The 16,538-nt window shown below is 44.3% G+C and overlaps 1 protein-coding gene across 1 annotated transcript in view; it reads right to left on the bottom strand.

Annotated features, from left to right (window-relative positions):
• The window catches only part of PTPN3 (protein tyrosine phosphatase non-receptor type 3), a 486,371-nt gene that overhangs the window by 250,590 nt on the left and 219,243 nt on the right, over positions 1–16,538 (bottom strand). Inside the window, exon 7 of the mRNA XM_069730487.1 lies at positions 8,373–8,425. Within this exon, the coding sequence (XP_069586588.1) occupies positions 8,373–8,425 (53 nt within the window). The remainder of the gene's footprint in view (positions 1–8,372; positions 8,426–16,538) is intronic.

Here is a 16,538-nt window from a genome sequence, read left to right as displayed (position 1 = left end):
GCTCAGGTAGTGCAGCTCATTCAGGATGGCACAACAATGCGAGCTGTAGCAAGAATGTTTGCTGTGTGTCAGCGTAGTGTCGAGAAGCTGGAGGTACTACCAGAAGACAGGTCAGTACACCATGAGACGTGGTGTGGGCTGTAGGAGGGCAACAACCCAGCAGCAGGATCGCTACCTCAGCCTTTGTGCAAGGAAGAACAGGAGGAGCACTGCCAGAGCCCTACAAAATGACCTCCAGCAGGCCACAAATGTACATGCACAAAAGGTTAGACACCGACCCCATGAGGATGGTCTGAGTGCCCGACGTCCACGGATGGGGGTTGTGCTCACAGCCCAACACTGTGCAGGATGCTTGGCATTTGCCACAGAACACCAGGATTGTCACATTCGCCACTGGCACCCTGTGCTCTTCACAGATGAAAGCAGGTTCACACTGAGCACATGTGACAGACGTGACAGAGTCTGGAGATGCCGTGGAGAGCGATCTGCTGCCTGCAACAACCTTCAGCATGACCAGTTTGGCAGTGGGTCAATTACGGTGTGGGGTGGCATTTCTTTGGAGGGCCGCACAGCCCTCCATGTGCTCGCCAGAGGTAGCCTGACTGCTATTAGGCACGGAGATGAGATCCTGAGACCCCTTGTGAGACCATATACTTGTGCGGTTGGCACTGCGTTCCTCATAATACAGGACAATGCCAGACCTCATGTGGCTGGAGTGTGTCAGCAGTTCCTGCAAGATGATGGCATTCAAGCTATGGACTGGCCCACCCATTCCCCAGACCTGAATCTGACTGAACACATCTGGGACATCATGTCTCGCACCATCCACCAACATCACGTTGCACCACAGACTGTCCAGGAGTTGATGGATGCTTTAGTCCAGGTCTGGGAGGAGATCCCTCAGGAAACCATCCGCCGCCTCATAAGGAGCATGCCCAGGAATTGTAGGGAGGTCATACAGGCACGTAGAGGCCACACACACTACTGAGCATCATTTCCTTGTCTTGAGGCATTTCCACTGAAGTTGGATCAGCCTGTAACTTCATTCTCCATTTTGAGCATCATTCCAACCCCAGACCTCTGTGGGATATTAGTTGTGATTTATGTTGATAATTTTTTAGGTTGTATTGGTCTCAACACATTCCACTATGTAATGAATAAAGATTTACAACTGGAATATTTCATTCAGTGATATCTAGGATGTGGGATTTTAGTGTTCCCTTTTTTATTTATTTTTTATTTATTTTTTTGAGCAGTGTATATTACCATCACAGGCAACATTACAGTCACAGAACACTACAGAGAATATGTATATTGCTATCACAGGCAGGATTACAGTCACATAGAACACACTACAAAGAATATAGAAGTGCTTCTCACAAAATTAGAATATCATCAAAAAGTTAATTTATTTCAGCTCTTCGGTATAAAAAGTGAAACTCATTATATAGAGTCGCTACAGAATGATGTATTTCAAGTGTTTATTTCTGTTAATGCTGATGATTTTTGCTTACAGCCAATAAAAACCCAAAAGTCATTATCTCAGTAAATTAGAATACTTTATAACACATGCTTGAAAAATGATTTTAAAATCCAAAACGTTGGTCTACTGAAATATATGTTCAGTAAATTCACTCAATACTTGGTCGGGGATCTTTTTGCATCAATAACTGCATCAATGCGGCATGGCATGGCGGCGATCAGTCTGTGGCACTGCTGAGACGTCATGGAAGCCCAGGTTGATTTGATAGCCTTCAACTTGTCTGCATTGATGGGTCTGGTGTCTCATCTTCCTCTTGACAATACCCCATAGATTCTCTATGGGGTTAAGGTCAGGCGAGTTTGTTGGCCAATCAAGCACAGTGATACTGTTGTTTTTAAACCAGGTATTGGTACTTTTGGCGGTGTGTAGAGGTGCTAAGTCCTCCTGGAGAATGAAATTTCCATCTCCAAAAAGTTTGTTGGCAGAGGGAAGCATGAAGTGCTCTGAAATTTCACAGCACTTGATCAGCTACGGTAGTTTCTTTAGCAATTATCTTTTTTTGGCTTACCCTCTTTGTGGAGTGTGTCAATGACTTCCTTCTAGACATCTGTCAAGTCAGCAGTCTTCCCAATGATTGCGGAGCCTACTAAAACAGGCTAAGGGACCTTTTTAAATACATAGGAAGCCTTTGCAGGTGTTTTTTGTTAATTATTCTAATTTACTGAGATAATGACTTGTGGGTTTTCATTGGCTGTAAGCCATAATCATCAGCTTTAACAGAAATAAACACTTGAAATAGATCACTCTCTTTGTAATGACTATATATGAATTTCACTTTTTGTATTGAAGAACTGAAATAACTTTTTTATGATATTCTACTTTCGTGAGAAGCACCTGTATATATTACCACCACAGGCAAGATTACAGTCACAGAACACACTATAAAGAATATACTATATTATATTATTATTAGACATTATATATATATATATATATGTCTAAGGGTGGGTCACTTCCGTCTGTCTGTCACGGAAATCCCGCGTCGCTGATTGGTCGCGGCCGGCCGCAACCAATCAGCGATGAGCACAGTCCGGCCACGAATTCGCCCTTCCCGACTCCCCTCCAGTCAGTTCCCCCTCCCTACTCCCCAGTCAGTGCCCCCATAGCGGCATAACGCGGTGTAACGCAGTCTGTTAACGCTGCTATTAGCCCTGTGTGACCAACTTTTTACTATTGATGCTGCCTATGCATCTAATGCATGTTTGTGGCACATTCGTATAACAGAATGTACATGTGAATTAAGCCGAGTGATCTGTATTGTCTGGTGAGTCATAATGGAAGTGTCTGGACATTAAGAGAATGGTTTGGTCTGGCAATATTTGCTGCACGTTGTTTGCTTTATTTCTTTTCACGGTCTGGTTACTGCTGTTTGTTCCCCTGATTGTTCGCATGCTTTCCTTGGTGTATTGCAATTAAAGGAAGTTAGTCTTAGAAACGATTGGAATGATGAGCACTGGTCAGTGAAATTAAAAGATCTAATGTTAAAAATAATAATACAAAAAAAATCATTATATTCTCACCTTCCGGCGCCTTTCCCGCTCCTCGCGACACTCCAGTCCCAAGAATGCATGGCGGCAACGACCCACGGTCTTGCGAGATGATGACGTAGCGGTCTCGCAAGACCGCTACATCATCACGTTATTGACGCAATGCATTCTTGGGACCGGAGCGTCACGAGGAGCATCGCTAAATGCCTGGGCTGGATCGGGGGGCCGCCGGAAGTTGAGTATATAACCATTTTTTACTTTAATTCTTTTTTTAACAGGGATATGGTGCCCACATTGTTAGATACTACGTGGGCTGTGTTATATACTGTGTGGGCTGTGCACTATACTACGCGGCTGGGCACTATACTACGTGGGCTGTGTTATCTACTGCGTGGGCTGTGTTATATACTGCGTAGGGGCTCTGTTATATACTGCGTGGGCTGTGTTATATACTGCGTGGGCTGTGTTATATACTGCGTGGGCTGTGTTATATACTGCGTGGGCTGTGTTATATACTGCGTGGGCTGTGTTATATACTGCGTGGGCTGTGTTATATACTGCGTGGGCTGTGTTATATACTGCGTGGGCTGTGTTATATACTGCGTGGGCTGTGTTATATACTGCGTGGGCTGTGTTATATACTGCGTGGGCTGTGTTATATACTGCGGGGCTGTGTTATATACTGCGTGGGCTGTGCTATATACTAATATACATATTTTAGAATACCTGGGCCACCATCTAGTGTATATCTATCTATCTATCTATCTATCTATATATCTATATATATATATATATATATATATAGGCTTACAATAGAACAGAAAATTACAATGATAAAAAAACTAATTAGGACAAAGTGTAGTATGAATGAGTTTGATTTCTAGTGTGAAGAAAAACAAAAACGTTTATTGACCATTCAAATTAAAAATTGTAGAAATCTTCTTCACTACTATAATTGCACAGTGCTATGAACTATACCTAAATGAGTCTTAATAAAAAGAAAACGAAACACGTTTTTCTTTGCCGAGATTATCTAAAAATCTGTTCTTCCCAAGTAGTAGGATCTTCCACACCCACATCTCTTAGCTGTGATGTCCCAGCTTTACTCATGAGCAGCTTTCAAAGCAGCTTAATCCCTTGTTCAAGCTTAGAAAACAGCATTAACTACTTGGCAAATGCACTTGGCCAAGAGCCATGTGGCTCATGCGAAACTGAAACAATGCTTAATAAGAATGAACTCTTATCTCTATTTGAAATCCCCTTAGAGCCAATGCATAAGCTATATTACAGAACCTGGACGCACAATGTCTTGGACAAGTTGGAGATATTATTTCTTTTTAATCTGTCATTTACAACCATCTTTAACCAAATCTGGTTAAAATACTGCCAATTTCGACACTGAAGATAAAGGCTATGTACCCAGGTCACATGAAAATAAAATATGTTTACATAATTTTTTTGGCAGAAGAAGTGACATCAGATTCTAAAGCACTTCAGAGACATGTTAGAAATGCTGAAAAAAAGCAATTATGTTATTACTCTGCCATTATGGTAACCTGACATGGATGGATGCAAAAATGGACAGTTTGTTTTATCAGCCTGAAGGTTCCAGGTTTGACCAGTTTTTCATATAAGTAACCATATTCACATTAAAGGTATGTGAACACTATGCATAAAAATGATAGAAAATGCACTAACAAAACGTATTACTATTTACATCTACTATATAATTGTCTAGGGGCCACTTCCGTCTTTCTGTCTGTCTGTCTGTCTGTCACAGATATTCATTGGTCGCGGCCTCTGTCTGTCACGGAAATCCAAGTCGCTGATTGGTCGTGGCTGTTTTGCCACGACCAATCAGCGACGGGCGCAGTCCGGCGGCAAAATGGCCGCTCCTTACTCCCCGCAGTCAGTGCCCGCTCCATACTCCCCTCCAGTCAGCGCTTACACAGGGTTAATGGCAGCGCTAATGGACCGTGTTATGCCGCGGTGTAATGCACTCCATTAACGCTGATAACTTTTTACTATTTACTTTTTACTATTTACTATTTTACTATGCCTATGCAGCATCAATAGTAAAAAGATCTAATGTTAAAAATAATAAAAAATAGTTTTATACTCAACGTCCGTCGGCCCCTCGGATCCAGAACAGGCCTTTCCCGCTCCTCGCGACGCTCTGGTGACCGCTCCATGCATTGCGATCTCGCGAGATGATGATGTAGCGGTCTCGCGAGACCGCTACGTCATCATTTCTTGAGACCGCAATGCACTCTTCAGACCGGAGCACGGGAGGAGCGTCAGTAACCGCTTCGCCATGATCCGAGGGCCAACGGAATGTGAGTATATAACTATTTTTTTATTTTAATTCTTTTTTTTAACAGGGATATGATGTCCACATTGTCATATACTACGTGGCTGTGCTATATACTCTGTGGGCTGTGCTATATACTCTGTGGGCTGTGCTATATACTACGTGGCCGGCCGCGAACAATCAGCGACAGACGCAGTCCGGCCGCGAATTGGCGCGTGATTTGAACCACGCTTTGCTAATTGGTCGTGGCCGGCCGAATCCTGTGTATTCAATGTATTCTAAAATCTTCATAAATAAGCTACATACATATATTCTAGAATACCCGGTGCGTTAGAATCGGGCTACCATCTAGTACATATATATCTATTTATATTATTGTCTAAGGTCCACTTCTGTCTGTTTGTCTCGGAAATCCCACCTTGCTGATTGGCCCCTCCCTACTCTTCTCCTGTCAGTGCCCCCTCCATACTCCCCACAGCCCGGGGAGACCCTCTGCCTCTGAGCCCATGTCCAGATGCGCAGTGTGCTCCGTGTGTGTCAGGATCGTGCCAGCTGCAGGGCTCCTCCAATGCAGCGACTAACAAAGAGCTGGATGTGGTGCGCCCCCCTCCCCCCCCCACAGATGCGGCTGGATGTGGTGCGCCCCCCGCAGACGCGGATTTGTGTGTGCCGCACTCCGGTGTATGCCTCCCTCCTCCCTAAGCTGCTATGTCGCGGTGAAGGTATCGCTAGGGCAGACCGTTTCCAGTGCGCACAGCTCTCAGCATCCTCCTCCTGACGTCTCCATAGCCCCGGCTCTCCTCACTCTCTGTCCCCCAACTCTGGGCGCCCCCACCCTGCCTCTCTCTCCTTTCCTCGGAGCTTATCTGGAGTGTCTGTTCTGTTACCGTCCAGTCAGTGACTTCTCCTTCTCTGATCATAAGTCAAATCAAGGGAGATTAAAGCCCCTCAGCTCCTGCCTCACACTGGGGGGAAATGTCCACATTTGTCAGCTATGCATGTATTACTGAGATGCACACACGGTATAGTGTATATACTGTACATATATACTGTACATATAGTTTTCATTGTGCATATATACAGATACAATACATATATGGACACATGTATACATAGATAAATACACATACAGTACATATATACACCTAAAAATACAAGAATGCATTGCGGCAATGACCGCTGATGACGTAGCATCACGCGAGACCGCTACATCATCACGTATTATTGCTCCAATGCATTCTTGGGATCGGAGCGTTGCGAGGAGCATCGCTAAACGCCTGGCCTGAATCCGGGGGCCACCGGAAGGTGAGTATATAACTATTTTTTATTTTAATTCTTTTTTTTTAACAAGGATATGGTGCCCACATTGCTATATACAACGTGGGCTGTGTTATATACTATGTGTGCTGTGTTATATACTACATGGCTGTGTTATATACTACGTGGGCTGTGTTATATACAATGCGGCTGTGCTGTATACTACATGGCTGCTATATACTACGCGGCTGTGCAATATACTGCGTGGGCTGTGCTATATACTACGTGGGCTGTGTTAAATACTGTGTGGGCTGTGCTATATACTACGTGGGCTGTGTTATACATTACGTGGGATGTCATATACTACGTGGCTGTATTATATGTTACATGGGCTGTGTTATATGCTGTGTGGGCTGTGTTATATACTACATGGCTATGCTATATATTACGTGGCTGTGCAATATACTACGTGGCTGTGCAATATACTACATGGGCTGTGTTAAATACTGTGTGGGCTGTGCTATATACTACTTGGGCTGTGTTAAATACTGTGTGGGCTGTGCTATATACTACCTGGGCTGTGTTATACACCACGTGGGATGTCATATACTACGTGGCTGTATTATATGTTACATGGGCTGTGTTATATGCTGCGTGGGCTGTGTTATATACTACATGGGCTGTGTTATATACTGTGTGGGCTGTGATATATACTACGTGGGCTGTGCTATATACTACGTGGGCTGTGTTATACATTACGCGGGCTGTGTTACACACTGCGTGAGCTGTGCTATAAACTACGTGGCTGTGCTATATACTACGTGGCTGTGCTATATACTACGTAGCTGTGCTATATACTACGTAGCTGTGCTATATACTACATGGCTGTGCTATATTCTATGTGGGCTGTTATATGCTACGTGGCCTGTTAAATACTACGTGGCTGTGCTATATACTACGTGGGCTGTGCAATATACTACGTGGGCTGTGTTATATACTTCGTGGGCTCTGTTATATGCTACACGGCTGTGCTATATGCTACGTGGGCTGTGTTATATACTACGTGGGCTTTGTTATATGCTACATGGCTGTGCTATCTGCTACGTGGGCTGTGTTATATACTACATGGGCTCTGTTATATGCTACGTGGCTGTGCTATATGCTACGTGGGTTGTGTTATATGCTACGTGGCTGTGCTATATTTCTCTGCTGTATCTGTGCATCATGAATTGTGGTATGTGTTAAAGAACGGGGGCCACTGAGACTCTTTCGCCTGGGGCCCTCAAAAACCTGGAGCCGTTCCTGGCTTCACTGATTGGTCGCGGCCGGCCAGGCACGACCAATCAGCGACTAGCGCAGTCTGGCCGCAATTGGCACGGGATTTGAACCACGCTTCGCTGATTGGTCGCGAATCCTGTGTATTCACTGCATTATTCTTAAATCTTCATAAATAAACTACATACATATTCTAGAATACCCGATGCGTTAGAATCGGGCCACCATCTAGTATACATATATATATATATATATATATATATATATATATATATATATATATATATATATATATATATATATATATAGATAGATATCGACATATATTTACAGGTTACCTGTCACTATTTATATTGTGCAAGCTTTTTTTTTTTTTTTTTTTTTACTATAAATAAAAAACGTCACATACTCAATAGTGTGTATCCATGAATCGTAAATTATCATTCTCATTCCCCAAAGCAACTGATGTTAGAGTATCTAAAGAAAAAAAAATGCTTACATTGCACAGCATACGATGCAAGAACAACAGCTGAATTTAGTGGACATGATAACCTGAAAAGAGATAAGCATAAATTTTACTTTTATGAAGCTAGTTTTTTTATTTACCTTCATTGTTTATTACACAGTTTTATGTCTATTATTGAAACAAAAATTGCCCATGATCGCCAGAGGAATGACATTTTATTTTGTATTCTTCTGGTGTGAAGGACTTTTCCATATGGCAATGAGATTAGACTTAGGTTTTTACCTATTACTCCTACGGCTATGTTCATGCTGATTTTTACCCTAGAAAAACAGGATTCAAGCTTATGTGCCGACAGGGTTAGTGATTGTATGATGCAGGCAAAGTCACTGTGTGCCTTGTTGGACATAATTTCCTGCCATATCTTCATATTAAAGCATTCTTCAATACTCGGTAGATAACATTTTGGTGCACACCCTTTTTGCGGATACAGCCAAAAATGATGCCGAATAGAGGATGTAGTGACTCCGCCTGCATCATTACTGTCGATGGCCCTGTAAGCGCATTTGCCAAATCTGGTTTTCCAGGTCTTTAGATGTAAGCCTTGATGGAGCCACTGACGTGATGAAATAAAAGCATAGCCTAATGGGGCTTTTAGACTTAATGTTATGTTGGATAAAATACTGTAGCATTCTATGTGTATCTGTACAAAAGTAGATCACTTTATACAAGCCTATTTTGTTCCTTGTTCAGTACAATATTATAGAATTCCGTAAAATATCTATATGTTTTTACTCCCTTAATGTCCTGTGACAGACATATCCATCACGGAGATGGTCAGGATGTGTGGAGCAGACTCAAAAGCTGAGCTTAATCCAAAGCGGTAGGTAACGATTATGGTAAATAGCATTTACCTTTTCCAGCTGCAGTTGGAGCTGAATTATGCTCACTGTGGTTAACCATTTATGCCACAGTTAAACTTTGCAGTAACATTTAAATGGAACCGACAGGTGATACATGCTATAGGTGGATCAGACAGCATGTATCAAGACACTGGCTGCACAAATCCACCCATATACCGTATTTTTCGGATCATATGACGCACTTTTTTTCCTCCAAATTTGGGATGAAAGTGTGGGGTGCGTCTTATGGTCCGAATGTAACCTGTGGGGAGGGGCAGAGGCGGAGTGGGATTGCACTCACAGGAATCAGGAAAATGTCGCCGCTGCAGGAATCCGGTGCTGGGGAAAAAACGATGCTTAAAGTGAAGTTATATTCATTAGCCGCTTCCTCGCCCACCTGTCAGCGCTGAGCAGTGGGCAGGGAGCAGCACATGAATATTTCTTCACTTAAACAGCAGACCCACATGGTTTCCCCAGCGCCGGATTCCTGCAGAGGCTGGGGAGATCGTGGGTCCAATGGAGAAGGAGGCGGCAGGAGCAGGGTGCCACAGGAGGCATCGCAGTTGCATACCTAACAGCCAAGCATGGGCTGTGCTGATGCTGAGTGCTCCCATATAGGACATGTAATGAATAGGGCAGGCTGGAGCATCACATGACAGCACAAAGCCCTTCCTCTTCATTATGTCACCACAGGACCTGCAGACATCACACTAGAAACAATGCAGCTTCTTCTTTCATGACCAGTGGTGACGTAATAAGAGGGAGGGCTCAGTGTGGTCATGTGATGCTCCAGCCCTTCATTACCTCACCAGAAGTCCTGTAAGCTGTAGACAGAGAGACTGTTTTCTAGCGGGGCTGGCTGCAGGACCTGCACTGATGTGAGCACAGCCTGTACAAGTATGAATTAATTAAAAGTTTAGTAATTATAACACATAAAGTACTCTGCCACTTCTGTGGTGAACTATAACTCCCAGCAAGCCACAGGATGTGCAGGACATGCTGGGAGTTATATTTTTCCCATGGGATCTTAAAGCAGCACTCCAGTGTTATTTTTCAGTGCTTCCATAGTGTTGTACATGAGAAAGGGGTTACATACAGAGGCATAAATATCATTTACAGTAAACAAATTTACAATGACTGACTGGTACAGAGGGGAGAGGACCCTGTCCTAGCGGACTTACATTCTACAGGATAATGGGGAAGAGATAGAAGGTCAGGGATGCAGCAGTTCTGGTGGTGGTGAGGCGGCAGCTCGAGTGGTGGTGAGGCAGCAGAATGGTTATTGCAGGCTGTAGGCTTTCCTGAAGAGATGGGTTTTCAGGTATCGTCTGATGGATCCGGAGATGGTGGATAATCGGATGTGTTGAGGCATGGAATTCCAGAGGATGGGGGATATTCGGGATAAATCTTAGAGGCGGTTGTGTGAGGAACGAATAAGTGTGGTGGAGAGTAGGAGGCCTTGGGAGGATCGAAGATTGCGTGAGAGAAGATATTGGGAGATTAGTTCAGAGATATAGGGAGGGGAATGGTTGTGGATGGCTTTGTAGATCAGTGTTAGTAGTTTGAACTGGATTCCTTGGGGAATTGGGAGCCAGTGGAGGGATTTGCAGAGGGGAGAAACAGGGGAGTAAAGAGGAGAGAGGTGGATTAGATGAGCAGCAGAGTTGATGACAGACTGGAGTAGTGCAAGAGAGTTAGAGGGGAGGCCACAGAGGAGCGTGTTGCAGTAGTCGAGGCGGGAGATGATGAGGGCATATACAAGAGTTTTAGTAGATTGAGGGTTGAGGAAGGGACGGATTCTGGCAACATTTTTGAAGGTGACATGAGGTGGCAAGAGTTTGGACGTGCAGTTTGAAGGACAGGGCAGAGTCGAGAGTTACTCCGAGGCAGCAGATTACAGGTGCGGGAGAGAGCGTGATGCCGCTTACCATAATAGATAGATCGGGTAGGGGAGATACGCGAGGTGGAGGAAAGATGATGAGCCCTGTGCCCCCATTCATATACTCACCCTCCAGCATCTTCATATAGTACTTTACAGACACCACACTGGTCCCGCAGCACCATCTTTTATCTGAAGTATCCAACATAATAACATACTATTATATATAATAACACCACATATATTAGTATGTCATTTATGTTATTTAATATTTTACCACATTTTTTGCTTCAAATATTTTTTTCCCTATTTTCCACCTCTAGAACCTGGGTGCATCTTATAGTCCTAAAAATACGGTATGTCTAAACATAGTTTAACAGCGACTGTGGACTGAGTTACGATTGAGACTGGTTGGACAAGCAAGTACCCAGCGGCTTCTCCCTCCCACAGCGTTTCAGAGTTAAACGTATTTAGCTGGAATCATGCAGCCACTATCAGGTACAAACTACATGCGGATCAGGCAGCATGCATCAGCGGTCAGGATCCCTTTAAATGGAACAGTCATCGGTTCTCATGCATCGGGTCCCACAACTTGATCACAGTGGACAATGGGTTACCATGGCAGGTGGGAGCAAACTGAAGACTCTAACTGCTGCCATTTTGGAACTGCCTTGACACTCAATAGGAGACCATGATTTTTGCTATATACTACAGGTTAAACTAGTCTGAGGGGACTTAAAAAAATAATAAAAATTGTAAAAAGTTTAAAAATAAATATATACATATAAATATTGTAATGCAGTGACCCCTGTGGCAGCTAGGGGGCGCTGTGAGTGCTCCTTGGGATGTGCATGGAGGCATATCTATTGTGATAATCGTGGTGAAACAGTGACTGGCTGTGTTGTGAATGGCCGATATGTGTCGCAGAGGGAGTCTGCGTGGTAAGTCTGATGCAATGTTGTTGTTCTGTGACCTGTAGTCCCTCAAGGGGGTGTGTATGTATGGTGTAGTTGTAAGGGAGACTTACTAGGCTAGTTGTGTGAGATGGGCGGGACAAACTAGTCACACACTAACACTCCCATCCAGGGGCGTGGTTAAGGGTATATAATGTGACCAGGGTGTGGGTCACATGTTCCTGTGTGGTTCCATTGGAAGGTCCTGGAGAGCCTGTGTGTTGGGAGGTCCTGGGAATAGGACCGGATCCCTGAATAGCACACTGAACAACCTGTGTTGGATTTCCTGGGAGAAGGAGTCCTGAAGAGCACGTGGTAGGGCTTTGGACCTGGTGGCATGGGGTGTTGGACAGAGGTCTTGAATAGCACCTGGACAGGTTACATGTTTGTGTGTTGGGAGGCCCTGGGAGTAGGACTGGATCCCTGAATAGCACACTGAACAACCTGTGTTGAATTTCCTGGGAGTAGGAGTCCTGAAGAGCACATGGTGGGGCTTTGGACTTGCTAGTGGCCTGAGGTGTTGGTCTGACGTCCTGAATAGCACCTGGACAGGTCATATGCCTGGGGTTTTGGACTGACGTCCTGAATAGCACCTAGACAGGTTATATGCCTGGGGTGTTGGACGAGGTCCTGAATAGTACCTGGACAGGTCATATGCCTGGGGTGTTGGACGAGGTCCTGAATAGCACCTGGACAGGTCACATGTGCGGTTCATGTGAGGAGGAGATGCCAGTGTGTTGGATTTCCTGCGAGTAGGAATCCTGAATAGCACACTGGGCAACCTGTGTTGGGAGACCTGGGAGTAGGAATCCTGAAGAGCTCATGCTGGTGTGTTGGGAGGTTCTGGGAGTAGGACCGGATCCCTGAATAGCGCACAGAAAGACTATGATTCTGGATGGTCTATGTGGGGGAAGCTACTGTCCTTCGGTGGGTCTGGACTGACTAAGATATGCCTCCCAGGCAAGTTGGTGATCCCTGTGAGGCAGCTTTCCCGGAGGTGTGGACTGACAAGGATTCAGCAGGTGGAGCAGGAGCTCCAGTCATGTACCTGTACAGACTGTTGGTGCTTGTGATGTTCTATGAACTGTGTGGTCTCCCACGGTGACTGAAAGGAGTGAGGTTCGGCGTGTTTAGAGACCGCGACCCAGTGTCATATGCGCTGTATGTGACTTGGGACATTGGTGAAGAGTACGGCGTACAGACACCCATGGTAACTGGGCGAAATGAGAGGTACAGCATGTTTAGTGTCTGTGAGACAAAGCCGTTAATGAAGCGTTAAGATATAGCTGCAAGTTAATATCACCAGTTGGTGCCTGTTGTGTTATGAAATGTAAACTGTGCATAACCCGGTTTATGACACTCTAATAAACCATATAGACTGTGTTTAAGCGAAAAATCGTGCCTGACTATGTTAATCCCGTGCCAAGCGAGTGTCCCCCAATACACTCAGTAAGAGCAATCTTACTATATATATATATATATATATATATATATATATATATATATATATATATTTTATTTTTATTTTTTTCGGAATCCCTCTTGCCCCATTAATAATAATAAAATGAGAAAAAAACGGAAACTAAAAGATATTTGGTGCAGTCGTGTCTGTAACAAGTTCAGTCTGTTAAAATATTAAATTAATCAACTCGTACGGTATACGACGTAAAGGAAAAAAAAAACATCAGTCACCACATCTCCCTAAAAATGCAACAAAAAGCCATCAAAACATCATATGTACCCCCAAATTGTATCAATACAACCATCAGCTCGCCACGCAACTTATGCCTCTTAGAAGAAGGGGAGGAAAAAAAACAAAGCCAAAAAAAATGAAAAATCGCCCAGTACTTAATTAGGTTAAGGGGATTATGCTCTCAGATTCAACCCTCCTTAACGTCCAATGACAGGCAGAGTCTGTCATTGGGTGCCTCCCCGTTTGGTGCGGGCTCTGGCAATGAACCAGCACCTTTTCCGGCACATGACCGCTGATCTGATCAGCTCACATATGCCCCTATCGCGATCCACCAGCGGCTGTTAACATATTAAATGCCGCTGTCAAACTCTGGCAGCGGCATTTAACATGCATGAACAGGAAGGGCTTCATTACCTCCTCCCTTCATCGCCTGTGTCACGTGATCGCGGGTCGCCGATGGGATGGCATGACAACCTGGGGTCAGCAGAAGACCCCTGTGGTTGTCCTAGCCAGATAGCTATGGTCGGCGCTCTCAGCAAGTGAGCTGAAGCCCTGCTCTATGTAGCACAAGTGACCGGATGATCGCAGCTTCTAGTCTCCCGTGGGGACTATTGAAACAAGAAATAAAAAAAGTTTTAAAAATATTAAAAAAATTAATAGTTCAAATCACCCCTCTTTTGCCCCATTCAAAATAAGACAATAAAAAATCAAATATACACATATTTGGTATCGCTGCATTCAGAATCGCCCAATCTCTCAATATATAAAATAATTAATCGAATCGGTTAACGGTGTAGCAAGAAAAAATCAAAATGCCATAATTACTTTTGTTTGGTCGAAGCAACATTGCAATAACGGGCGATCAAAAGATCGTATACACACCAAAATGGTATCTATAAAGACGTCAGAGTGGCGTGCAAGAAATAAGCCCTCACCAGTCCCCAGATCCCCAAAAATGGAGACGCTATGGCTTTCAGAAAATGGCAACTTTTTTTTTTTCAAGCTTTGGAATTTATTTTCACCACTTAAATTAAAAAAAAAAAAAACCTATACATGTTTGGTGTCTGTGAACTCGTAATCACCTGGAGAATCAAAATGGCAGTTAGGGTATTTAGTGAACACGGTACAAAAAAAAACAAAAACAATTGTGGAATTGCACTTTTTTTTGCAATTTCACTGCATTTGGAATTTTCCTCCAGTTTTCCAGTACACGAAATGGTAAGGTCAATGGAGCCATTCAAAAGTACAATTCATCCCGCAAAAAACAAGCCCTCACATGGCCATATTGACGGAAAAATAAAAAAGTTATGGGAAGAAGGTGAGCAAAAAATGGAAACACAAAAATGGATAAACCGCCAGTCCTTAAGGAGTGAAAATGAAAACTATATACCGTATATACTCGCGTATAAGCCGAGATTTTCAGCCCAAATTTATGGGCTGAAAGTGCCCCTCTCGGCTTATACTCGAGTCACGGTCTGTGGCAGGGTCAGCGGGTGAGGGGGGGAGAGGTCTGAGGCATACTTACCTAGTCCCGGCGATCCTGACGCTCCCCCTGCCCATCACACGGTCTTCGCAGCTCTTCCCCTGTACAGCGGTCACGTGGGACCGCTCATTAAACTTATGAATATGGACTCCACTCCCATGGGGTGGAGCCGCATATTCATTTCTCTAATCAGCGGTGCCAGTGACCGCTGATAGAGGAAGAAGCTGCGGCACCCGAAGACAGTGTGACAGGCAGGGGGAGCGTCAGGATCGCCGGGAGCAGGTAAGTATGTCATATTTACCTGTCCACGATCCACACGCCGGGCGCCGCTCCATCTTCCCGGCATCTCTCCGCTATGACTGCGCAGGTCAGAGGGCGCAATGACGCATATAGTGCGCACGCCGCCCTCTGCCTGAACAGTCAATGCGGAGAGACGCCGAGACCGGACGCTGGGAGCTGCAAGCAAGAAAGGTGAGTATGTTTTTTTTTTTTTTATTGCAGCAGCAGCAGCGTTATATATGGCACAGATTTATGTGGAGCATCTATGGGGCCAAACTGAACGGTGCACAGCATATAGGGCACAGTTTTATAATGAGCATCTATGGGGCCAAACTGAACGGTGCAGAGCATATATGGCACAGATTTATAATGAGCATCTATGGGGCCAAACTGAACGGTGCAGAGCATATAGGGCACAGATTTATAAGGAGCATCTATGGGGCCATAATGAACGGTGCAGAGCATTATATGTGGCACAGCTTTATAAGGAGCATCTATGGGGCCATAATGAACGGTGCAGAGCATATATGGCACAGCTTTATAAGGAGCATCTATAGGGCCATAATGAACGGTGCAGAGCATATAAGGCACAGCTTTATAATGAGCATCTATAGGGCCATAATGAACGGTGCAGGGCATATAGGGCACAGCTTTATATGGAGCATCTATGGGGCCATAATGAACGGTGCAGAGCATTCTATGTGGCACAGCTATATATGGATAATCTATGGGGCAATAATCAATGGTATGGAGCATCTATTTTTATTTTTGAAATTCACCGGTAGCTGCTGCATTTTCCACCCTAGGCTTATACTCGAGTCAATAAGTTTTTGTGGCAAAATTCGGGGGGGTCGGCTTATACTCGGGTCGGCTTATACGCGAGTATATGCGGTACATTACTAGATAGATCTCTTAGACCTCATGTGACTGGTGAACGTACTTTGAATCTTCACAGCAGAATGTGTTATGAACAGGTAATTCAGAACCACAATGGACATTGAAGTTCAGAGCAC

The sequence above is a fragment of the Ranitomeya imitator genome, chromosome 6 (genome assembly GCF_032444005.1).
Source record: "Ranitomeya imitator isolate aRanImi1 chromosome 6, aRanImi1.pri, whole genome shotgun sequence".
NCBI classification, from domain to species: Eukaryota; Metazoa; Chordata; class Amphibia; order Anura; family Dendrobatidae; genus Ranitomeya; species Ranitomeya imitator.
The sequence above is the reverse complement of the archived record's forward strand: the minus strand, read 5'-3'. Positions and strand labels throughout refer to the sequence as shown.